The following is a 15,470-nucleotide window of genomic DNA, read 5'->3' on the forward strand; positions in this document are numbered from 1 at the left end:
ACCGAATAAGACGTTTCCAAACAAGATCGTCTTAGACAAGTCTTGACTTGAGATTTTACTCAAGCATTTGCTTGATTCATGACTATGAATCTAAAGGGCATCTTAAGGACCGTACTTAGACGATCTTGAAAATAAGTTACGACTATGAATACGAGCCCATGTTCATACTACACTCTCAAATATAAGTGTGTAGTATGAACATAGACGTAGAATATTGAGGCAGCCATAATTAAAATCCCAATTGCTACGTGCAGTGAAGTGTCTAATCATTATAGTGTGATTTATAGATGTAATTTAATGTAATTTATACCGATTGATAAGTTACCCAATGAAACATGTAGTTCAATTAAGAGACGCGATGCTTGCCTGATTTTTGTTATCGAGCAGTCTCCGCGTCGAATAACGTACGTGTTATGTGTATAATGCATTTATCCGTTCAAGTAATTTTGAGTCGTTGAATAATGAAGTGGTAGTAATTAATAGTAATGAAAAACTCCTAGCTTTAACGATTAAGTTCATAATTAAATCCGTGAAAGTATTGATACGTGATATAAATTATAAAAGAAGGAAAAACTTATTGATTGCGCGTAATGTGCGCGAATTTCTTTTTTTGAATAATTTTTAATTATCAACTGATTAATAATCGGTAGTGCTTACAGTTATAGATAGAAAATCAATAGATTAATCAAATGCATCAGTAAATCTGAGAACGTATTACTACATGAAACAATAAAAGAAAAAATTCTGATTTATTACTCACAATCAGTGAGAATTTTTAGGAACGTGTAATCTTTAATGGTCGTGAAATTATACATCCGTCGAGTTATAGCAATGTGAAGACATTGAACCTGTACAAGATAATAGTGAATGAGAGAGAGAGAGAGAGAGAGAGAGAGAGAAAGAGAGAGAGAGAAAGAGAAAGAGATTAAGGGTGCATGATAACATGTCCATCATCGTGTATGGTACGTCATTAATCGCAACGGCCCACGTAGTCGCCCGCGTCGGATAGTGAGTTGCGCCGCTACTGCCTACTACAATATCTGTACGCGTTCCATAATTTGCTATTTTCTCTTATAATTTAAAAATTAAGGTTTGGACAAAATTTTGGAAGTGGAAAAGATGTCTCAAAATTCTCTCAGGAATACGATATTTTAAGGACAAATGTTTGGTCTGAATTACTCTGCATACACTACATTTATAATATATTCTATCTAAATTTAAAAAAATTTTAATTTATTTAACAGATTTTCATTTTTATTGATAAACGTGTCTTTAGTCTGAATTTGAAAAAAAATATATCACCATTTTTACATTGTCACAGAAGTTAAGAAAAATTGACAAATCTTAACTAGAACCGCGGCCGCGGTCAAAATGACCGTTTCAGTTTTTCCTATTAACTTTATAATTAATCTATTGCTTGTAGAGTCTTGTAATTAAATAAAGGCAATTTATTTACTTAAATGTTCGCTTAATACCTGGGCATGTGCCTGATAATTATTGTTAAAATTATAATAATTTCAACGCTAGTTTTTAATGAGCGATCAAATTGATCTCTGCCGCTGTTTCAGGTAGAGAGATTTTACCGCGGTTTCAGTGTTAAGGTCGTCATTCCCCCCTCCCCTCTCCCCCGTCTCTTATCAAGGGGAGGACCAAGTGAGAGACCCTGGAATTTTGATCCCAATTTTTTTAGTTATTCTGGAGACGAAAAAAAAGTTTACGTCTCCCGGCGTTTCATTGAATAGGCCTTAGTTTCGGAATAATAAATTTATGAAAATTGGCCATACCGCCGCGCGCCATATAAGCCTTCCCGGTAAGTGTTCTCACAACCAGTGCAGTCGGCTCCGTGCGTTAGGTGCTTGCTTCACAATCGTAAGATCCGGGTTCGCTCCCGGATGTGTGCTCTCTCTCTCTCTCTCTCTTTTTTTTTTAAATAAATCTCTTTATTTTTCTTGATGATATTAATATAGTATGCAAATTTCTAAAATAGAAAATTTAATTTAATATCATTTTCTAAACTTCAATTTAAATTTAATTTGAAGGGAATTTGAATTCAAGTAATAATATTTGAAATAATAAATAGGTAATAATAATAATAATATATAAGTTATTTGAAACGGATAACATATAAAGGCAACGTATCTAAATTTTCAAATTGTTTAAATTTAACACTGGTAAAAGAAGTGGATATAAAATGGTAAATAAACGAGAGGTTTTTAATCCTTTTGCAGGTATGTAGTCGGTTATAAAGCCGAAATTCTTTCACGTTTTGTCCTTGCTGCGCAATAACTTCTGCGCAACTTGACGCTTGCATGTAACTGCACCTTCAGGTAGGGCTTTTAAAAAGGTTATAGTTAGGTGGTGGGAGGAGACTAATTGGCATCTGCCCTAGCCAGTTTGCCCTTGCAAACAGCCGCAGCTACATGCGCAGCTATTTCTCGATCAAAAAAGTTTTCAATGTGAAAAGTTGTAACAATGGCAGAAAAAGAAAATATTTTTCAACTATCAACAAGTGGAGCAGAAAAAGGAAATATTTTTCAACCATCAACAAGTGGAGTGACGATCGACTTTGATATTGAACAAGAGAATCTTCCATTAATGCATCTTATGTTAAACAAGACATTACAGACGGTTTAAAAGTTTGTTGTGAAATGTTAGAGTCCTTAAAAATCGCTGAAGGATCTCCAAGTGAAGTTGTGACAAGTGTAAAAGCAAAACTTCTGGGGAAAAAAATGACCGAAGCCATTATTGAGGTTCTCAAAGATTTCGATTTCTACGACGACTATGCCCTTTTTTGCCAGAGGAAGAAATTTTGGAAGAACATGAAGAAGGAGAAGAAGAAGAAGAAGAACCGCGAACTGATTCATCACCGGAGAAAACGGTTTCCACTTCATCTAGTACGTCTATTGCTTCATAATCAGAATCCGAAAAAGAGTGTGAGCCGCAATGCAAGCAACGTAAGATTTCTGATTACATACCATTGGAAACAAAGATAAAAATTCTAAATATGGTAAGAGAACATCCCAAATGGAGTATACAAACAATTCATAAACGTGGAGGAAATGCTCTTCGACGTAAAAGGGATTTGACACGATGGCGTGCAGAAATCAAGCAAGGTGGTGGCATTAAAGAAAAATACGACGCTATTAACAAATGGACCATTGATCGTTTTCGCGAAGCCAGGGAACAGAAAAAACCAGTGACAACACAGATGCTGCAACAATGGGCTTCCCAAGCAGCGGTACAATTTGAAAGTCTTAATTTTGTAGCGTCTCACACATGGACAGTTAGATTTAAACAGACCTTTCAGATTCGACAAAGAAAAGTCACGCGATATATTAAATCGAAAAATGCTTTGGATATTCCAAATATATTAAAAGAAGCAGGAAAATTTCAAAAACGTATAGCTAGGCAAATATTAAAATTTGACAGTGATTATGTAATTAACACCGACCAAACCGGCTGTGAGTATCGAATCGATGTGCGAAGAATTTTATCTGCTAAAGGTGAAAAAAGCACTGAAGTTTTTCTCGGAGATTTCAACAAAATCACCCACAGTTATACGGCACAATATGCGATAACTGCCTCAGGAAAACTACTACCAAAAGTGTTCCTGTGTAGCCGAAAGGGGTGTTTGGTCCTCGTGTCTCGGCTGCAATCGACAAATTATCGGAATGCTATGGCAATATACACGTCACCGCCTCGAAATCAGGTAAATTAACAAAAGATCACTTTGGTCAATTCGTCGTAAACATTATCAAACCATATTGCAACGACAACGAATTCCTGCTCATCTTGGACTCGTGGGGAGGACAAACGGATCTAGCACATTTTAATAGTATTTTTACTGACGACGATGGAAATTGCAGTTCAATAGTGAAAATTATTCCACCTCATTGCACGCCATACTGCCAACCATGCGATGTGTACTTTTTCCGACAAGTGAAAAACTTCATTCGAAGAATTCAAAATTCTGTTGAAGTTTTACAACAAAACCGGCAGCTCTCTTCGCGAGAAGACGCAATAAAGATTCATTCTTTAATTCATTCACAGTTATCAGCGAGAGCTTTTACAGATATGATAAAATACGCTTGGTTTGCATCGAAATTAATTCCTGAAAAAAATGTGTTTCGAAACGTCAACGAAATATGCTTCCCCCCGGACTTACGAAAAAATAAATGTATATGTAATACTCCTTCATTTATTCATTGTGCAAACTGTAGAAAATTTATATGTTTTAAATGTTTTTATGATGTTTATCATCCAAGTAATTGTTCCCCATCGAAATAATTTAATTTTGTAATAAATCTGCAATACTTAAATAATTAACTTTTGTAATAAAAGTATTTACATTCACATTCACAATCAGATGTTTGTTTATTATTCTTCTTTTACGATTAATTATTTTAAAAACTAGAATTTTAAAATACTGTTAATATTATTTCCAATTAAATTTTAAATTAAACAATTTGAAAATTTAGATACGTTGCGTTTATATGTTATCCGTCGTTTCAAATAACTTATATATTATTATTATTATTATCTATTTATTATTTCAAATATTAGTACTTGAATTCAAATTCCCTTCAAATTAAATTGAAGTTTAGAAAATGATATTAAATTAAATTTTCTATTTTAGAAATTTGCATACTATATTAATATCATCAAGATAAATAAATACATTTATTAAAAAAGAAAAGAAAAGAAAAAAAAATATTGCACACATCCGGGAGCGTAACCGGATCTTACGATTGTGAAGCAAGCACCTAACGCACGGAGCCGACTGCACTGGTTGCGAGAACCGGGAAGGCTCATATGGCGCGCGGCGATATGGCCAATTTTCACAAATTTATTATTTCGAAACTAAGGCCTATTCAATGAAACGCCGGGAGACGTAAATTTTTTTTTCGTCTCCAGAATAACTAAAAAAATTGCGATCAAAATCCCAGGGTCTCTCACTTGGTCCTCCCCTTGTAAGTTACACTCGACGCACAAACATTAAAAAACACTATTTACAAAGTTTGCTCAACAAAATGCTTGGACGTGTCACAACTTATTTTTGACGTAAATTCACCAATTAAAGGAGATCAAAATCCATGACAAATTTATTGTGTCCTTTTCTTGTTAGTTGAATAATTGAAATCGAGAATATCCATCCACATTTGAATAATATAGAAGAATATTGTAAGACTTCCAGTTTATCAAGCTTACAAGAGGTAATTACGATCTGAACGTCTGTACGATAACATATATTATATATAGAATATAGCAGAACAAGGAATTAGTCGCCACTTAATTTACTCGTTATTTTCTCTATTTTCTCTATTTAGGTGAATTTTTCATTATGTTTAAGGTAAACGATAAAAATAAAATAAAATATGTGACTAATATACATCCAGTATCCTTATAATTTTTTTAAAATAAAAAATTTTCTTTTACAGAAGTAATCTGTTTTTATATAAAAATTTCCTTTTTCTACAAAAGTAATAAGGAAAGACTATCGAACAGTACGCACATACATACGTTACTCAAAAATAGATAACACTGAGCAATCTACAAGAAAAGAAGACGCCTATTATTCGCACAATTTCATGTGTACGCAACTTCCCTTCATCTTGCCCCCGCACTGAGCCTTAATTAAAGTACGTACAGAACCGCGAAGAATTCTATAACAATGATAGATTTATATCCCGAATTGAGAGTAATTTATAACCGTAAAGATCTCGATCAGTCTTATTGGAGGATTAACCTTTAAATCGCCGGCATTGGATCTATTGTAATTCCCTTAGAAAATTCCCGAAATATTGTACTTATATCTTGGATATAACGTATATAATGGAGGATCCTCCGTAGCGTTTATATTTAGATTTTCCGGCGGTCTAAAGATTAACTATATTGTAACAATAGTATCAAATTTTACCAATCAGTTTCTTATTGTCAGAATATTATTATTAACAGGATTGAAGGGAAGAAAAGAAAATGAAATAATAGAAACATACTAAGAAATAGTAATTTCAATTCAAAGATTGGGTAATAGATGAGAGATGATAATCTTTTGGTCAAAATCGATTTTGCTAGAAAAATGCATCGTAGCGCGAAATAGATCATAGATTGTATCCTTCACGTACACATATTGGTCCGTCGCTTACCGGTGTCAACAATGACGTCGATGAGATCCATACTCTTGGCGAAAGCGTCTCTCAAGTTGATGTGATGAAAAGACACGATGCTGCCTTCCCGCTTGGCCCTCTCAAGGGCCTCTCGCCTCTTGATGGCTTTCTCCCGTCTCATCTGATTCTTGTAGAATTCGGCAAAGTTGTTAACGATAATGGGAATGGGCAACGCGATTACCAGGACACCACATATACAACACACACTGCCGATCACTTTGCCGAGCGGGGTCGTGGGGTAGATGTCGCCGTATCCGACGGTTGTCATTGTGATGCCTGCCCACCAGAAGGTTTCTGGAATGCTTATGAATTTGGTCCCGGGCTCCTCTTTCTCGGCGAAATAGGCGAGACTCGAGAATATGAGGACGCCCATCGCCAAAAAAAGCATCAATAGCCCTAGCTCTTTGTATGAATTACGTAAGGTGAATCCGAGGCTCTGCAGCCCGGTAGAGTGACGAGCCAACTTCAAAATTCTCAAGATCCTCATTATACGAAAGATTTGCACTACCCTGCGCACGTCCTGAAACTGGTCGTTCGCGTTTTTGTTGGTTTCGACCAGGAATAGAGATACGAAGTATGGTAGTATCGCCAACAAATCGATCACGTTAAGACCGCCCTTAAAAAACTTCCATTTATCCGGCGAGGCACTGAACCTAAGCAAGTATTCGAGAGTGAACCAGGAGATGCACACAGCCTCCACCATAGCGAGCTGCGGATTGTCTTGGACGCTTCCCTTCTCATCATTTACTTGCATACTAGGAATGGTGTTGAGAGTTAGTGCTATCGTTGAAAGCACAATAAAGAGTATTGATATCACAGCTATCACCTGAAAAAGCGACGGATCAACAGGTCAAACAAAACTAATTAATCGCGAGCTATTTTATCTATGGGTAAAATAGATTCCCGTCTTAATATTCTTCTTTATTTGTTTCCATTAAGTGAGTAAGAAGAAGAAAGAGGATGAAGGAGACAAAAGAAGAGAAAAGCAAAGAGAGAGGAAATAGTAAAGGGAAAGAAAGAAAAGAAGAAAAAAGGAAGAAAGGGGTGAGATAAAAAAAGGGGAATGGAATAAGATGATTTTTGCTCTTTCTTTTTCTTCTTCTATCCCTCCTTTTCACCTTTCTTAATTTCCCTTCTACACATTTTTCTTACCACCAATACATTCTTCTATAACTGCCCTTTCCTTTCTTTGTCTTATCCTCTTCCCTCCCCCCCACTCTCTCACTCTCTCTCTCTCTCTCTCTCTCTCTCTCTCTCTCTCTCTCTCTCTCTCTCACACACTCACTTTCTCTCTCCTCTGCCTACAAGTATGCGTTTGTATAAGTACGATTACAAGTGTGTTTGTTTTAACTCTTGCAGAGAGGGCAGTAAACTAATTTTATCCTTGTTTATCAAATATTTAACAAAGACAAATAATGCCTGCAATGGCTGTGTGAGCACCAAAGCAAACGCAGCCTAAATACACGAGTATGTAAGAAAAATACTTTTAATAGACTTAAGCTTTATTATATACTCTATACCTTTTTTATATCGTCTATACCTGAACAAAATGGAAGATAATAATTGATTTTTGGATTTCCACAATTAAAAAGCATATAGACCACTATCATATATGACAAATGATAGACAATTCTGCTAAAATGTCTGAAATAAAAATACGATTTTACCTAAACGTCTCGACATGAATATCTATCATACATTTTTTTTTTTTAATTACGTAACACAATAAACTTTCTTTTATGAAACAAGTTGTTTTTAAAATTTTTAAACATATTTTGAAAAATAAGATATTCTATACATATATACACATATATTACTATACTCATTTTCAGATGTATATGTGCGCGTATGTAGGTATGTATGTACAATATATCAACTTCTTTTTTTAAACTATGCAACAACGATTTTATTTGTACCGAAGAAGTCATCGTAAATATCAAACGAGAAAAATATTTGATTTAGTAAGAAACAAGATAAACAAAATGTAATAATATCTAATTTATAATAATATACTATATGTATAGTCGTGAGCTAAAAGGTTGCAACACATTTTCTTTGATGGTAGATAGTTTGATGCTTAATTGATTGGATCCACAGGTAAGAACCAATGACGTTCGCCGTTTGATGAGCAAGTCTACATTTCAAAAACAATCGAAGAAAATGTGTTGCAACCTTTTAACTCAGGACTATACACAAGTATGTATACATTTAATATATATAATAATAAACTCTATTGTGCTGCGTAATTTATAAAAAAAACTTTATAGTTGATATTATACATACATACATGTATATATATCCACATACGCACCCTGTACATCTGTATGCATATGAATATGTGTATATACTTATATGTATAAATTATCTCATCTTTAAGAATATATTTAAATATTTTGAAAATAATGCGTTTCATAAAAAATGTTCTTGTTAAAATTTGTTTTGTCTAAAGGGGAAGAAATAAGGCTATAATCAATTTTTGAAAAAAATCGATTTTTTAATGTTATAGGAAGATTATTCGCATTTTTTTAAACAAAATATGTGATTATTATAATATACACAAGTTATTTTGCATATAACAGTTTTAAGAAAAAATTATATTAAATAGAGAACTTTGATTGATGTATGAAAACAATATAAACAATCAAAATGCTTAACAATCGGTCATAAGATCTAGCTACAATCAGTTATTAGGCATTTCAATTGTTTATATTGCGTTTTCACATATCGGTCAAAGTTTTGTATTTAATAAAATTTATTCACACCCGCCGCTTAGCAAGCATTCTTACTACATATTACTGATTGTTGTGAAGAATATAATGTCACACGCTTCAATGATCAAATTCACTAACACCCACCCACCCCCCATCGGAAAATTAGATGTTCCTAGATTCAATTTCTGAATGAAGTGTTATCTTTCAAAGTCTTTTTAGATTTTTAGGAAGAAAGGATTCTCATAACTGTTTCATGAATAAAAATTCATTTCGACGTGTAGTTTTATGAATGTAAAAATGAATATATTATCACATAATAAGTATTAGTTAAAATCTAAATATGACTGATTGTTAAGTATTTTGATTGTTTATATGATATTAACATAAATTTATTATAGAAAAATCATAGTTTATGAGATATGTTATACTTTATAATAACATATTTTAGCACAATATGTCTCATAAACTATTGATTTCTTGCTAATATATATATTTAACATATTTGAATATTTTTAGTAAAATATTAATTAAATAGTATAAAGAAAACACTCAGTTGCTTTTAAAAACATTGTACAATATACACAATTAGATATTTTCTATAAAGCAATAATGTATTTTCTTTACACCACTTGATTCATAACACATAATATTATGTTATGTATAATATATAAAAGTATTACATAAAGTACAGTTATCAAAAAATTAACGGTATACAAGACATTTTAGATTTTTTCAAAAATTGATTCTATCATTATTTCCCCTTGAGATCATATAACTTTCATTTAGAATATTTCTTGTAAAATGTTTTCTTTTCAAGATACGTCACTCTTTCGATTAAAATGATATACATACATACATACATACGTGTGTGTAATATATTACTTCAAAAAGGTCCATCTTTCAATATACATAAAATTAATTTGAAAATATCACAAATGTTACTATGCATTTAAATAATGATACTTCACATATTGCAATAAATGTATTTTGCTGCGTTCAAAAGAAAAGCAGCTTAATAAGCGTTTTGCGCTAATTGGATTATACACTCGACAGCAAATTTAAGGGATCACCTATTCTGATTCCGAAAAATAGGCGTAATTCAAGAGAGTGTAACTTTGTCAAAAATAATCATAAAAAAATTTTAAAAAAAGCATTTTAAAGCTTGAAATCTCTAGTTTTGAGATTGATAAATCATTAAATGATTTACACATTGTTTACGAAGTTACGAAGATTCAAATAGGGATATGTCAAATCTTAAAATTTTTTACAAACTTTGCAAAGCTTAATAACGCAAAATAAAAATTGTATGCAAATGCGGTTTACAATATTCAAAAGCGTGAATCTTTACCTTTAATTTGCGTTTTTGTTGTACAATTTTTTTCACTGAGCTAGACAACACTGAAGCAAAACTGGCCTTTTTTGTTTTAATGTTGAACAATTCAGTAAACAAAAATCGTACAACGCTCAATAAAAACGCAAATTAAAAGTAAAGATTTACGTTTTTGAAAACTGTAAACCGCATATTGGTGGAGTTTTTATTTCACGCCGTAGTGCTTTGCAAAAGTTTGTAAAAAAAATGCGACAAATGTCAAAATTTTATAAACATTTTGCCAAGTTGTACAATGTGAAATAAAAATTACAATTGTACGCAAATGCAGTTTACAATATTTGAAATCATGAATTTTTACCTTTAATTTGCGTATTTGTTGAGCTTTATACGATTTTTTTTCACTGAGTTATTCAGCACTGAAGCAAAAATGGTTTCTTTCTTTCAATGTTAAATAAATCGGTGAATAAGAATTGTACAACGCTCAACAAATACGCAAATTAAAGATAAAGATTTGCGCTTTCGCACGCTGTAAACTGTATTTGTGTGCGATTTTTAATTCACGGAAATCAACGTAACATGCCATTTTAATTTTTTTAAATTATATTAAGGCATATCATGGTGAGTTGATCATAGAGATATTGTTGTCAGAAATCAAATATATAAACTTGAATTTCTATAGCCAAAAATACTGACAGTAAGTCATTTATTTAATCCTTCAAAACTCGAATTTTCACAAAAATGGACATTTAAAAACTTAAAAAACCTATTTTTACCTGTCAAAAATCGTTTGTGATTTGGTCTCCTTATTTAATGGAGAATATATTATGATATACAGAAACTATAATATTTATTGATAGATAGCGCAGCAGTCATAAAATTAAAAAAATGCCATTTTTTTAAGCCTGGCCCTTATACCAACACCAGATTTAAAGTTCGTGACAATTTTTCGTTAAAGAAGAATATTTTTATATAAAATATAATTTTATAAAAAATATGTTTTATAAAGTTTTTATAAAAAAATATTTATATAAAAATTTTAAAAAATATTTTTTGTAAAAACTATTAAAAAATATGTTTTTTATAAAAACTTTTATAAAATATATTTCTTATAAAAATACATTTTATATAAAAATATTTTTTTTTAATGGAAAATTGTCACGAACATTAAATCTGGTGATGATATGAGGACCTGGCTTAAGAAAAATCACATTTTTTAAGCATTTTATGACTGCTGCGCTATCTGTCAATAAATGTTAAAATTTCTGTATATCGTAATATATTCTCCATTGAACAAGGAAAACAATGCCACAAACAATTTTTGACTGCGAATGGTAAAAAAAAAGGTTTTTTTAGCCTTCAAATATCTATTTTTAAAATTCGAGTTTTGAAGGATTAAATATGCCTCAATATGATTTTAAAAGTTAAAATAGCATGTTACGTCAATTTTCGTGTTTAAACGACTACAGCGACCTTTAAAACATTTTTTAAAAATCTAAAAAAAAAAAATGAAAATTTACTGTTACAATGTATATTTTCGATTTCCGGTGAAGCACATAAAGAAAAAAAAAATACAAATATGTTATTGGACCGATAGTGTAACAACACAATGATAGTAAAAAAGCCTTCTTTGGTCGTAGCTAGGTCTTAGTACTTATATTTATTTATGTGATTTTATATACTTCTCCGAATTCAATCAGAATGTGCGCCGAATTAATTATTTAATTAATTAATTTAATATAAATAGTGATATTATTAATTCTTATTCGACATGCTGTGTTATGACCGAAAATTAATTCAGCGCACATTCTGGTTGAATTTGGAGAAGTATATAAAATCACATAAATAAATATAAGCACTAAGACCTAGCTACAAACAAAAAAAAAGTTAGTTATTTTGGACCATCCTAATCTAACATTTTTATCGCGCATATAATATGCAAGGCAAAATAAAAAATTGTGCCAAATATTCTATAGAATATTCTCTCTTAACATATTCTCATCTCAACATATTCAAATCTCTAAAATTTTTCACCTTTAATAAATTACGTCTTGTAATATTTGCGTTTTCATACAATTCTATGATAATCGAAAAGTGAATTTTTTTCAGATTTTTTTTTAACTGCTTTTAAAACGTATAAAACATGAAACTGATACGACTGAATGACATGGATTATTAAAATGTTTCTGCGGTGATAGAATGAAAGCAAATGTACATATCGAATAATATACAATCTTTTGGCGTACTGGCAATATACAATATATACAGTAAGCAAGCAAATATGCAGAAAATAACTTTTCAACCGTATTTGTTGTTTGTTACATTCATATATGGCACACAAAACTCTTTTCATTTTATTTGAATATTTTAAAAACATTATTACCACTCTTCTCTTGATTTTCCTGCTATAATACTTCTTAATATAATTAAAGTTACTAGATTATTTTTAAAATCAGTAAACTTACTAAAGAATAATATTAATGAAAAAACATCTAATATTGTTAGAGATATAGTTATGCTGAGTACTACTATTTCTATAAATCCGCGCTCTTGTCTACGTGCTCAAGAACGATAAATACTTAGCTAAGCCGAAATAAGCAAATACAGATATAACTGCTATATAACGTACATGTATACATAAATATTATATGTATGTTATATGGCAGTTATGTAACTACTATATAACATATACGTATATTTTGCATTTGTATTATATATCGCAATTATATTTGTGGTTTGCTAGAAAGGTTCTTGCGAAAATACAAAAGGAGAAAGGCTGTTGAAGAAGCAACACAACTCTGATCAAGAGAGCCATTACAAATGCAAAGGAAGACATGATATAACTTCGACAAACGGATGCTTCTGTGGAATTGAAGAATGTACCGAATCGGTAGCGAATCGATAGCGTTCACGCAGAAAAGCGTGTAATGCAACATTGTAAGCTTCATCACCAGAGAGTATCTCGTCGTTTAAACGCAGTCTGCCCGACGTCGCTCGACTCACACAAGTTTTATTGCGTTGTTCGGTCAGCGTACAAAAACGTGTCTGTACATCCCTTCAAAACCCCGCTCCCTTATCCGATCAAATTTCCATATCGACTTTATTTTTAAAAATCAATAAGCGCCGTCTCCTCCTTCTGCCTCTTTTCCTATTATTATTTATTCTCGCGCTAGTGCAATCGCTACATTGCGAAATCAATTCGTCGCTTCAAGGGCTCAGCAAAAGCATAATATTAACAATTATGCAAAATTAAGTTAAACATAAAATAATGAAATTGCTTTGCAATATTTAAATTGCAAGTAAGTAGGTAAAGTGCGTACATTCGATGGCAAACCAATAAAGCAGCAAGTTTACTTGTCTTGTGTCCCATACCGCACAAGACCTTCCAGCTACATTGTATAATCTTGCATATTACAATGCGATGTTTTGAAAACATTGTTAAAATATATATGTATATGTAAATATATGTTATGTATTAAATAAATAAATATATATATATATATTGATTTATTTATTATATTTATTATATATATATATATATATATATGTTTTTATATATGTGTGTACATATGATTCTAATAATGTTGCAGCAATTTACTAAACACATTATAAACATTAATTGCTAAGATTTTAGATATAAATATTTCTATATTTATGTGTACACATTTCAAAATTTGAAAGATTAAAATAATTTTGAAATCTTTCCGAAAATTTTCTGCAAGAATCAATGCTGTATAGCTTAATTATTACATTACAAAACATTCTTAACCCTTAAACACACCGATCCGGAAAATTATTCTACATTAACATATTTTCCAGTCTGAGAGACTTTTTCAACTTTGAGAAGCTATAACGTTGATTCCAATCAATATTTTTTAACAATCTTTTTTTCAAATAAAAGAATGTCAGAAATGTGACTGCACAGTTGGCATTTCTGAAAAATGATTTATTGTGAAGTTCTAAAGAAAAGTCATTAAATGAAAATAAAAAATTGGTTATAAATTCACTTTTCCTTTAAAAAATTTTATCTTAGCAACGAAAAATTTTTAAGAACTATAAAATGCGGCGTTTTAAAGTTAAAAAGTCATATTTTCAAAAAAAAAATATGACGTCATTCCTTTTAAAAAGTATGATTATGTAACAAGGAGAATATGAGATACTTTTAAGTGTGTAAAAATTCACTTTTCTTTAAAAAATCATATTTTTGCAATAAAAAACTTTTAAAGTCTTTACAATATAGCGTTTTAAAACTAAAGAATCATATTTTCAAAAAAATTATGTCATTGTTATTCTTATTAAAACTATAATTAAGTAAGAAGATGAATATGAAGTATTTTGGAATAATTAAAGATATCTGAAATTAAAAATTGATGTAGTTTATGATATATTTTGGACCCGCGTAGAAGCCCTCTTTTTTACAGCACTATATAGTATTTTAACTTTAGACAGAATATATGCGAGTAACATACACAAACAGACCTGTTCTAACGTGTTTTGTCCAATTTATTTTATATAAAGTTACTCACAAAGAAATTACACTCACACACACAATGATGGTTTCACAGACCCCAACAAAACTTTGCTGCCGTACCGTTCCAATTCGAATTGACCAATAAAGTTGATCAACCATATCAATCAAAAGAAATTTTGAACTATTTTTACCCCCTGATTCAAACTTCCTATCTTATTCTGTCTTCACACAGCAAGCATTCAAAATAACTAGGGGATCTTCCAGGCCTTTTAGTGTATTTAAGAGTTAAATAAATATTACGTATAATATTACTGCAACATTTCTAAAAGTCGACAGTTTACTATTACTGCATTATTATAGCAACATTCTTAAAATCTTGCAATGAAATGTTCTGCAATATGTTTCTACAATTTTTTTGTACTATACGAATAGTAACTGTTCTTCTTGTGCTTTCTACATTATTGATATTTGTTTAAATATTAAATACAAACTGAATAAACAAAGTAATTTTATCACTATAAACTTGTTTACATTAAGTGCAAAAATTTTCATATTATTTTATGCCCAATTTCAAAAAATTACGCGTATTCTAAATATAAAATTTAATATACTGTTATTATATGTGTCAGTATTATGTCAGAGATTTAATAAAAATTGATTAAAGATAAAATATTATTAGAAGAATACACAATCAAAAACCTATTAATTTCTTAATATTCCTCATGAAAAAGTAATGACAATTTGTTTTGAGAGTATTCTAAAGCAAATTGCTATCATTTTTTTATTAGAAGATA

The 15,470-nt window shown here is 30.9% G+C and overlaps 1 protein-coding gene across 10 annotated transcripts in view; it reads right to left on the reverse strand.

Annotated features, from left to right (window-relative positions):
* The window catches only part of LOC105196676 (potassium voltage-gated channel protein Shab), a 747,097-nt gene that overhangs the window by 577,837 nt on the left and 153,790 nt on the right, over nt 1-15,470 (reverse strand). For all 10 annotated transcript variants that reach the window (XR_005574686.1, XR_005574687.1, XR_005574685.1 and 7 more), the window contains one exon: nt 6,147-6,993. Coding sequence is in view for 7 of the 10 variants with exons in the window: in XM_039448786.1 (XP_039304720.1) it covers nt 6,147-6,993 (847 nt within the window). In the remaining 3 variants the exon portion in view is untranslated. The remainder of the gene's footprint in view (nt 1-6,146; nt 6,994-15,470) is intronic.

Source organism: Solenopsis invicta, chromosome 4, assembly GCF_016802725.1.
Source record: "Solenopsis invicta isolate M01_SB chromosome 4, UNIL_Sinv_3.0, whole genome shotgun sequence".
In the NCBI taxonomy this organism is placed as follows: domain Eukaryota; kingdom Metazoa; phylum Arthropoda; class Insecta; order Hymenoptera; family Formicidae; genus Solenopsis; species Solenopsis invicta.